The sequence below is a fragment of the Urocitellus parryii genome, chromosome 12 (genome assembly GCF_045843805.1).
Source record: "Urocitellus parryii isolate mUroPar1 chromosome 12, mUroPar1.hap1, whole genome shotgun sequence".
Classification (NCBI taxonomy): Eukaryota; Metazoa; Chordata; class Mammalia; order Rodentia; family Sciuridae; genus Urocitellus; species Urocitellus parryii.
The window spans coordinates 20,860,119-20,871,263 of record NC_135542.1 but is presented as its reverse complement, the minus strand read 5'-3'; the positions used below and the strand labels follow the sequence as shown (position 1 = coordinate 20,871,263).

General features: G+C 55.6%; 1 protein-coding gene across 1 annotated transcript; it reads right to left on the bottom strand.

The window, feature by feature from the left end:
• Window positions 1-2,576: 2,576 nt before the first annotated feature.
• On the bottom strand, window positions 2,577-4,939 carry Il1f10 (interleukin 1 family member 10). Its single transcript, XM_077792108.1, has 4 exons — window positions 4,908-4,939; window positions 3,454-3,539; window positions 3,067-3,194; window positions 2,577-2,789 (listed from the first exon to the last, which is right to left on the bottom strand). The coding sequence occupies exons 1-4, from the start codon at window positions 4,937-4,939 to the stop codon at window positions 2,577-2,579; spliced, it is 459 nt and encodes a 152-aa protein (XP_077648234.1).
• Between the last annotated feature and the right edge of the window lie 6,206 nt (window positions 4,940-11,145).

The following is an 11,145-nucleotide window of genomic DNA, read 5'->3' as shown; positions in this document are numbered from 1 at the left end:
CTGGGAGGCTTTGAGGGGAGACAGCCCCAGAACTTGGGTTCCTGCTCCAGAAAACTGAAATGCAGCTCAGAGTGAATGGTCACAGCATTTGAAAATGAAGTGCGCTAACCCCACCAGAACCACGCCACCCTCTAAGTAGAGACTTTGCCAGTTAGAAACCCCCAACTGAGGACTTCCCACTTCAGTCAGCTGTGCTCCTCTTCTCCTGCTTCGGGCACACCTTACAAAATCGGGCCCCACAAGCCCACCTGGAGGAGCCCTGAGGAGAAGCTTGTGTTCTTCTAATACAAAAATCAGAGTCCGCTCAAACAAACTCTTGCTGGGTGTGGTAGTTCATGTCTGTAATCCCAGAGACTCGGGAGGCTAAGACAGGAGGATTGCAAGTTTGAGGCCAGCCTCAGCAATTTAGTGAGGCCCTAAGCAACTGATCGAGACCCTGTCTCAAAACAAAAAATCAAACAGGCTGAGGAGGTGGCTCAGTGGTTAAGCACCCCTGGGTTCAATCCCAGTACCAAAAAGAAAAAAAAAATCTAAGTATGCCTCAGCTTATCTTTTAATCCATGAGTAAAGGAGATGAGCTGGCCATGGGAATATGAATCAGGGGTCAAGCTGACCACAGAACCAGACAGAAGGCAGGTCAGGCCGGGGATGGAGAGCCGAGGCCCTGTTGGCATCTGGGTGAGTCCAGCACTGGCCATGGGGGCCCAAACTTAGAATCCCAGTCCTGCTTGAGGTTCCTGAATGACTCCTCCAGGTTCCCAGGTGCACCCCGTGGCCAGGCAGGCACAACCTGGCACTCCAACCGAGGCCCCACTCACCGAGCCCCAGATGCAAGGGGCTGTCCCCCATCCCACCTTCCTGAGTGGCTCTTTCTGCCTAGAATGCCCGTCACCTCATTCTCTGTCTGGACCACTTTTCCCCTGAGGCCCAGATTGAAGGCACAGCCCTCCCTGGCGACTCTAGCTCTGTGCTTGCTTCTGGAGTCCTCCTTACACTGCCCATGGACATCCTCCCAGAACCTGCAGAGGTCCCCTCACTTGTTAGAGACTGTGCGCTTACTCGGCACCTTCTGCGGACCAGCTGCTGTCCCGGACACAGGTGACGTGAAAGCCATCGTGTCCCTCCTCTGCTGAAAGCCTTCCCAGAGCGCCCCTTTGCACCCAGTGTATGGACGCCCTTCCTTGGGCCTCAAGGCCTCTCTGGCCCACGCCTGCTGGTCCTGCTCACCCCCCAGTGTCCCTTCCTGCCCCTCCCCACCCCCAGCCTTACGTCTCAGGGCCACAGCGGACGCTATTTCTCTGCCTGGGTCACTCTGAGTCCCAGCTCCTTCCTGTCCTTCAGCCTCACCAGAGTCCAGGCCCGGTGCTGCCCTTCCTGAGGGACTCGGCACTGAATCCCGGGGGCCTGCAGCTCCAGGCAGGAGCTGCCTCATCTGTTTGCTTTTTCTCTTTCTTGTCCATTTTATTTGCTGGTCCGTGTTTCGGCCTCTCGAGGACAAGCTCCAGGGGGACAGGCTTTGTTGGCCACTCGGTCCTCAGCTCCTAGAGTGGAACGCAGACTTGTGGAACAGCACTGGACTCAGGTGGGCCAGGTCTGAGCTTGGCCTTCAACATGGAAGCCCACCGGACCTTCAGCTAGCCATGTCACTCTCTCAATGTCCTCGTGGTCAAGTGCAGCGAGAACACTTGCTTAGATGGGTCGCTCCGAGGAAGAAGCCACACTGCTCCTACAGGTTCTGACTACGGTGAGACTCCTGAGCGTCCAGGAAGGTGGTGCTGAGGGGTTGTGCACAGGAGGAACAGCACCAGCAACCCACCCTATCGGACACGGAAGGACAAACCCCCTGCCCCAGCCTGAGCCCAGCCACAGCCCTCCATGAAATGGAGGAGGATCCTGCTCTGAGGACCACATTAGTTCCAGCGCAAGCTGTGGGCCAGGCTCCAGCCCAGCATTCCCCACTATGCCAGGTCACCACCACTCAGGGGCCCCCCAGGGAGCTTACACTCAATGCACCGGGAGCTGTGGTGGCCTTCCAAGAAGAATCCCCACATGCCCCATAGCCCCTGCACTGAACACTGTGCACAGGACAGACTGAGGCCCCGTGGTCATCTCCTGTGGCCACACTCGCCAGTTACCACAAACTCCGCGGCTTAAAGCAACACAAGTTTATTCTTTTTCATGTTCTGGAGGTCAGAAGTCTGAAAGGGTGTCAGGGACTTCTGGGGACTCTGAGGAGGATCTCTTCCCTGGCCTTTTCCAGCCACCAGAAACACCTGCTTGGGTGGCACGTGGCTCCCTTCTCCATCCTCAAACCCAGCAGCATGGCATCCTCCAATCCCCCTCTGCCCCTGACCCTCCTGCCTCCATCTCATGTGTCCCTTGTGGTGACCACAGGCCCACCAGAGAGCTCAGGATGCTTAACCGAGTCACACTTGCTAAGTGACTTCGCCGTGAAGGGTACACACTCAGATTCTGGGGCTGAGGATGGGGACATCCTTGGTGGGCCACTCTTCTGCCCACCACAAGTGGGATGAGCTTGGCTTGGGGGCGCAGGCTGCACTGCACCTCCTGCCTCCCTACCGACTCTGTTCAAAGTAGAACTCAGTGCGGGCCGAGGGCTCGCTCTCCTTGGCAAGCCTCACCGGCTGCTGGGGCTCCTCCGGGCCGCAGAGGAACCAGCCAGGGCAGGCGGCTGCCTCCAGCCTGAAGGCGGAGCCCAGGCTGCTCTGGAAGAAGGTGAAGCGCGTGGCCCGTTCGCCTCCCTTGTACAAGTCCTCGATGTTCACGTCCTGCGGGGGCAAGGTGGCCGCTGCAGGACCAGGGTGCTGATGGGGGTGTGGCCCTACAGGCCTCTGGGGCTCTACCAAAAGGGACGTGCCTTGTGCAGATTCCCACAGGCAAGGCTCTTAGTTCTGGGCACAAGGGGGAGGGTGGAAGTTTGAGGAAGGAGGACGGTGGCCCCGAGGAAGGGGGACAGCGGCCCTGACCAAGAATCCACAAGTGGGTGCAGAGCACCCCGGGGCCAGGCAGGGTCTGCACCGCCCCCAGAGAGGGGCAGGGACTCACCTCCAGCTGCAGGGAAGGTCCCTCTTCTGTCTGCACACATGCCAGGCAGCGGCTCCCTCCCTGGAGCCCCAGGAGGATGGGGACCTTGGCCCGGTCCAGGTCTCTGTTAGGAAGTACGCAGATCTTCTCTGGGAAGAAGACAGAGACAGGAGATGAGGGCATCCCAGGCTGAGGGTCTCAGGGAGCAGAAACCCTGCAGGCCTGGCCACACCTGGGCTGCAGGGCCAGCAGGACTCTGCAGGGTCCTTTTGGGCCAAAGCTGCCCCCTGCCTCTTTTTGTCAGGGGACAGCTGCTGCCCCTCTGGTGGGGACAGAAACACAGAGAAGTGGGGGCTGCGGTGGACGGAGCGTGGCGCAGGGCCCGGATGGAGGCCACGGGAAGCTCACCAGCGCTGCAGTCAGCGGTGTCGGGGTCGCCCACCAGCAGCTGGCCATCTCTTGTGTACAGCGCCTTCTGATCCGCATCCTTGATTCTGGAACAGGATGGTAACGCTGAGGGTCCGTTGCATTCAGGCACCACTGAGACCCCAAGCCCTTCCTCTAACCCGCCGCACTGAGCGCGGGGATGCTTGCTTCTCCACCAGAGCAGGTCAAGACGGCTCTGTCTTAATGAAGCGAGAGAAGACCTCCTCCCCTGGGCTCCTGGTTTCCAGAGGCTTGGAAGAGTGAGGGCAGCCAGCCTTCTCGTGGAGGGGTAGAGAGAGTTCTCTCACGAGGCTCAGGTGTCTCAGAGATACAGTGAGCCTTACCCCAAATTTTCCCAGCTTGCTCCAATGTTTATCAATGTGTATTTTACTTAATAAAAGGACTAATCAAGTGGATAATGAAGCATGATTTGCTTCTTCAGATATTTTAAAGACTTTCTGTAGGAGAAAATCTGCAAATTGGAAAACAAAAATTAAAATATGCTGTGCTAGGTAGGTGTCCATCCAGCCCCTGGGAGCCAGGGCCTGGTGTGCTCCAGGTGGACCAAATACAGGTCAGCAGAAAGCCCAGGCAGAGCCAGATTGCAGTCATCTGGGGGTGGCTGTGGTCCTAATGACCAGCCTGGGAGGGCAGGAACGTGCCGGGCAGGCTGGGGAGAAACCCAGGTGAGCAGGTGGAACAGCAGAGTCACGCAGGCAGCTCGGTTGCCCGGCTGGTTTCCAAGATGCCCATTAGCTGCTCCCAGAGCCTGGGGAGCTCTCGACAGGTTTGAGGGCAGAGTCTCTGGACCCATGCCACCGCCTCCAAGCCCTCTCTCCCTCAGTAATAGCCGGGTAGAATACCTTCAGCTACTGGCTGTATGTTTAAAGCAGTTTCACTTGTATATGAAAACAGATCTGGACCATCTTGGGCTTGCCCGTGGACGTTCTCCCTCACACCTGGACAGCCAGCCGGCAGCACCCCACTTGGAGACCAGAGAACAGTAACCGAGGATGCAAATGAGGCTACATGCAGGTCAGGGTTGGGGGCCTGGGCTCAGGGCCAAGGCCACAGACAACACCAGGAAGACAGTGTCACTGGGACTCAGGGTTGCCTCAGCTTTCAGAGAGGCCGGTGCGGCCACACAGGTGACATGAACTCCACCCCAGGCTCTGCCTTTTGGTAGCCGCCTGGCATGGGGGCACCATGCGCCTGGTTCCCAGAGTTGGTAATGTTTTCTTTACAGGTTTCTCAGGGCGGGGGTGAGGATAGAACGGCTGGTATCTCAGAGAATCTGGGAAAGAGAGCTGTTGTCGCTGCAGAGTGTGATGATGGAGAGTGATTACGGGTTTCTGTGGAGTCCCTGACCAGCCTTCCTCCCTTTCCCCATGGGGCCCAGCCCCGCAGGCAAGCAGGGCCACAGCAGGATGACTTACATGTAGTATTTCGCCATGGGGAGGGAGCACATCTTGTAATCAGGGGTGTCTGGTCCTCACTGAGGGAGAGAGAGAGGGGCTGTTAGAGAGGGAGGGGCAGCAGGCAGGGGCACGCATCCAGGGTGTAGAGTCACCCAGGGGCACAGAGTCACCTGCAACAGGCTGCAAAAGCCACCTAGCTCTAACCAGCCTGCTGGAATCCAGCAGCGTCCCAGCCCAGCCCATCCAGCTCCAAGGAGCTCTGTGTCTTCCTCACTGGGGATCAGGAGGAGCCAGCAGGGCTGTGAGCCTGGAGGGGGTGTGTGCCTGTGCGTGTGCACATGTGTGTGTGTGTGTGTGTGTGTGTGTGTGCGCACACACACATGCACTCACTTGTGCCCATCTCTGGTGCTAGCTCTGGGAAACTGGAAGACAGGTCCCCCAAATAACTTAGCAGGACGCTTCCTGGCCGAGAGGGGCTGTGTGATTGAGCCCCGCAGCTGGAGATGAACCTGAAGCAGATCCTGTCCCACTTCCCAGCCTGGAGGTCACCACATTCCTGTCCCCTGACCTATCAAGGGCTTCCATGTCCCAGAGCCGGAGCGCAGAGGGAAGAGCAGCATGGCTAGGAGGCCTCTCCAGCCACCGGCCAGGCAGGGTCTTCCTGCAGGGCTAGGCACACCCTTCCCAGGGACTCATGTGGCTCTGCGGGGCCTTAAAGGAGCCCACCCCCCTGTCCTGGTGTGCTCCCTGTGGAAAACGGGTCAGCCCTCAGAGTCAGAGGCTCCTGCAAAGAGACTGTCCCTGTGTAAGCCCGGGTGCAAAGCTTCACAGGACCCTGCTCCTTCCTCAGGAGGGTCATCCTACCCCAGAGTGCCACCAGGAAATGACCACCTGCAGAAAGGCCAGCCCAGACTCAGGCATGGAAAGCAGCCAACCGTGAGAATGGCCAGGGCTGCAGTGGGCCAGGGGCGTCTGTGGAGTCCCTGACCAGCCTTCCTCCCTCTCCCCATGTGGTCCAGCCAAGTGAGAAGGGAGGAGAGAAGAAACACGTGAGAACACAGGAAATGAGACAGGAAAGAAGCCCAGAGGGCCACCAGAAGGAGCAGGGCTAGAGGGGCAGGGTGATACCCCGGGCATTGGGGCGGCGGGTGAGGGGATCCGCTGGAGCTGAGAGCTGGAGTCCCATGGCCTGGGAGCTGAAGAAGTAGGGCCGTAACCAAGGTGACCTTGGGTCCTGGATCTGCGACTGTCCCCTTGGGCAGGTCACTTTGGATCCCTGGGCCTTAAGGCAAGAGTCTGGGGGTTGATGGGAGTGAAGGAGAGCAGGGTAAGGGGGCAGATGCCGGCTGGACACGGGCATGGGTTCATCCCACAGCTCTGAGGTGGCATGAGTTCTCCTTCGTCTAAATAAAATGACAGATTGCCCAAATGTCCAGTTATAACGATGCACACCGCATCGCTTTTTATAATATGGTGAAGATGGGAAAAGCCTAAGTGTTCTCAACGAACCTAACAGGCGATTGGTTTAAAAAAAAAATATGGCAATTGCAGTAAAGAAGACGTATGTGTACACTGAAGATGACATCATCGACGAAGGTTTAGAAGGTGAAATTTTCAAATACACCTGGGAAACGCACAGGTTATGAGTAATACGTACAAGACAGCATGTCCACACACATACAGAGATGCACATGTGTTAATAAAGACAGCTAGTGTTTTTATGACACTTGTCTATGACCAATAGGATTATGAGTGACTTTTTAACAGCTTTCCACATTTTTCCTATAATAACCCCAAATTTTCTTTGTAATATAAAGTTGTTTTTTTTTAATAATAAAAAAAGAGTGTTCAGTCAAAAATCATTGGCTCCCAAACATGCTTGACCACCTGGATCACCTGGGGGACTTTTTTTTTTTTTTTTTTTTTTTTTTGGGTACTGGGGACTGAACTCAGGGGCACTTAACCACTGAGCCACATCCCCAGTCCTTTTTTATATTTTGTTTTGAGACAGGCTCTTGCTGAATTGCTTAGGGCCTCACTAAGTTCCTGAGGCTGGCTTTGAACCTGCCATCCTCCTACCTCAGCCTCCTGAGCAGCTGGGATGACAGGTGAGCGCCACAGCACCCAGCACCTGGGGACTCTGATGGAGATTATTTCAGGGGCTGAGGGTACTGAGTGAGGCCTGAGGCGGTTCAGTGATGGCCAGCCTTGGGCCTCGGTGTGCCAGCTCCGTCCTTCCCACTGTTCAGTGCACATGCCAGTCACCTGCAGCTCTGGATAAACTGCAGACTGCTTCCCTGGGTCTGGGACAGGGACCAAGACTTTGCCTTTCAAACATGCAACTGGGCAGTGTTCATGCTGCTGGTCCCTGGACCACACTTCTAGTTACCCAGTCCAGGTGGTCCAAGAGCAGTGTGGCCTAGAGTCCAGCCCACGATGTGCTCCCACCTAGCCACACTGCCAAGGCGCCTTTGGTGGTGGCCTCAGACGTGGACAGCCGGTTAGGTGCACTGAGATCGGAAGGGGCGGGCCTAAGCAAAGGGCCTTGTGTGCGGCTGAAGACTGCCCCTCCTGGTCAGTCGGCTCACAGAGCAGGCAGAAGCTCAGTGGTGATCCAGCCCCACTGGACCCTCTGGTTCTGTAACCCACCCTAGCGGGTGTCCCATGGACTCCATATTGGGCCTCTCTGCCTGGGTCCTGGCTACACTGAGAGGAGGTGAGTAGGGCTGAGAAGGTGGCCGCTGGGAGACCCCTGGGCTGCCCCTGTGCCGAGGCCCTTCCCAGTGCACCTCGAGCTCCCTCCCCAAGCTCTCCCTTCCCTTTAGGCCCCAGATGACCTTGCACTGGACCTTGGCCTCTATCCCTCTTTCCTCCTTTACTACTCCCTGGACATGACCTCTAACTGTCTCAGACCTCCTCACTTCTCTTCTGGGTCGAATCCCAGTGACCAGCGGTGCTGAGCTCTGCCCATGTCCACCTGCACATCACAGCTGCCCTGGCCTCTCCTCGTCCCCTGCACATCATCTACGTGGAGTCTGTTCTCTCCGAGATGGTGTTAGCTCCCGTGGAGCAACGTGCAGGGGCTCTGCTTTGATCTCTTGGCTCCCAGGAAGGCTTGACATTGGGTGATACCCTTCCCACCTGTCCTCTCTGTCTCTGGTCCATGGTAGATTCTCCCTCCTTCTGGAGCTGTCCCAAAGGTCACCACACCATGTCCTGAGCACTTCTGTGCCATGTCCTGTGGAGCTGCAGTCCATGGCTTCCCACCGCAGTGACCTCTTGATCTAATGTCTCCACACCTTGACCTCCAGCCGTCTGCAGTACACCCCGCCATTACACTCTGGGTATGCCACCATTGCACTCCACCACATGTACCTAAGCTTGGGGTGGTCAGCTCCTCCTCCTCCCACCCACTTCCCTCTCAGTTCCATTCCTCACACCTCCAGGATATGCGTTGGGCTCATAAAATTCATTATCAAATTCAAAACCTGAGGAGAACCAAACCTAGCTCCCACCTCTCTGTGTGTCTGCCTTGTCCTCAAATCCCAGCGGATGGCTCCTTTGACAACTCCCTGCTCTCGATGGCCACGCAACTCCACTGCATTCCTGCTCTTCTGCCTTCAACCCAGCCCAGCCCTTGTGAGGCCCCTGGACTTGTTCTCAGCTCTTCTCTCACCACATCCCACCCAGCTCTGGAATCTGAAGTGGCTCCTCGTTGTGCCACCATCTGGCCCCATCTGACTATTATAGGTGGCACGCGTCACCTCTACAGGCAGCAGGCTCCTTGCTCACCTTCGCAGAGGGCATCCTTAACTGGCTTCTCAATTTCTCTCACCGCTGTCCATCCAGAGCTCTAGTATTAAGATTGCTTGACATTGGTGTCCACATAGAAGAGTATCCAGTTCTGTCCCATTCATTATTCACACAGACAAAGAACCCAGACAGGCAGGGTCATGTGGTTTAAGGAAACCCAACTGTGACAGCCCGTGCTCAGGTTAACAGCCCGTCTTCAGGGTCAGTGTCTGTAAATCCCAGGTTAGATGACGGGGCTCGGGTTCTTTCTAGGTCAGATTCTCTTTGGTTCCATGACTCAGAGTTTAATGACCCTTCCTTGACTGCTGTAACCCTGCTCTGAAGGCCTATTAAGTGTCACTGTGGTTTAATGTTGTACATTAAGACATTTGTTCCTCTTGTAAAAGCCGGTAAGCTCTCGAGGTCACAAAGCCTGGCACCCGGCTCTCCCGATGCTCTCCCCAGCCGCCCGGCGGACAGACCGGGGTGCTCACGAGCAGGACATGGGAATGCACACCCCAGGCTGTGAATGGCAAGGCTGGGTTCCAGACCTAACTCGGCCACCAATTTGCCTGGCTGCCTTTTGTGCCTAAACCTCCAATTTACCTCTCCTTGGAATGAGAGGTTGGGCAAGGTCACCAGTTTTCACAGTGAGAGTCTACACAGAAACTACTGAACATACTGCTTTTGCTGAACAGGGTGTGACGAAGACGCGGGGACCCTGCTGGTGTGCCTCTCGTCTACCAGAGCAGGCACTAGACATCCCCAAGGTCTCCCGAGTTCACCAAACACTAGACTTGACCTCACTGGCCTAGATGCTGCCTTCTGGCATCGTCTTGGAAAGTCCAAGGTTCTCAACATTTAAAAATCTAGACTTGATTTAGCCTAAACCACTCCCCAGATCCCACCATGAGCTGCTAGATCTACCGATCGTCCCCCCAATTCTATGAAGGGGATTCTTTGTTAACCAGATGGCTTGACAGGTGGCACTAAGAAGGGGACATTTTGGGGACATAGAAGAAAAAGAAGAAGGCAAGACGGCCAGCCCACCACTGACCTGCAGATCCGGGCGCCTGGAACCCTGGTGTCAGAGCCTCCAACTGCTCTCTCCAGGGCCTCGGCCCCGCCTTTATATGTGGGTGAGGGTGGGTCGAGCCTGCGGCAGTCGCTGCCGTTGATTCCAGGACAGGGAGGAAGAAGAGCCCAGAGATTTCACAATGCCTTTGACACAGTATGGATAATAAGGAGGTGGGGAGACTAATGAGTATTTATCCAAGGGGGAGAGAGTCACCCATAAAGCCCTGACAGAGGCCAGGCACCGAGCCCCACACTGTGGCTACTGTCATTGGCCATGTTATTATTGGTTTGGCAGCCGGGGGACACAGTGTGGGGTCAGACATCAACGGTGACCCACGGGGCTCCATCAAGGCTTGGGACGTGGTTACTGCAAGGCAGGGTGGTCTGAAGGCGCCAAGGACTCAAAGCATCCTGAAAGGGAGATCAGGGGCTGAGAGCATCATGAGTGTGGCCCTATGTGGAAAGGTGGGGGGTGCCTCTGCTTTTCAATAGGTTTAATGAGTTGGCATCACCTTGATGAAACAGATCTTCTGAGGAAACCCAACTGTGGAAGCTGTTGACCTTATTATATTCACCCTGGGACTGGCCAGGTGCTGTGTGCCCCACACGAGCAGGAAAGATGACAGACAGTACGAGAGGGCAGCACTGAATACCCAGTTCCCTAACTGACATTACCTAACCCAGGCTGTCCACCCGTCCATTCATCCATCCACCCATCTAATCATCTATTCATCCCATCATCCACCCACCCACCCATCCACACATTTCTCTATCCATCCATCCATAGATCCACTTTCCCATCCACCCATCCATCTATGACAAGGGGCAAAGAGGTTGGTGTCATGCCCACTGGAGACTAGCAGCCTTTCTCTAATTCATTCTCTCTCTCTCTCTCTCTCTCTCTCTCTCTCTCTCTCTCTCTCTCTCTCTCATATCATTTGTAAATTTCCATAGAGGGCTTGATGGGGAGATGGGAGGAGTCCATCCAAGACCCAGATGGTTGCAGGACGAGAAGGGAGAGAAGATGGGCAGGAGGGAGGCCAGAACATTGCTTCTGCAGCCAGCGCTCACTCACTCTCCACTCCTCCCACTCTCCCTCCTCTCTGTGGGAAGGAGTAAAGCGTGGGTGTCAGTAAGTGCATGTTTACTAAGCTTCTATCTGTTCTATGACAAAGACATGAACAGTGCTCAGTTCCTGCTGTTAAGTAGCTTCACAATTCAGCTGGGAGCAAAGTCATAAACACTTGAAAGATAATTTAAATGACCAGAATCTCTAAGCTGCGGACCAAGGGCATGTTGGAGACCACAGTTGCAGAGAAACTCCTTGGTTAAAAAAAAAAAAATCTTGAGAAATTAAAATGACCTTGGACATGATGTCCTGGTGTCC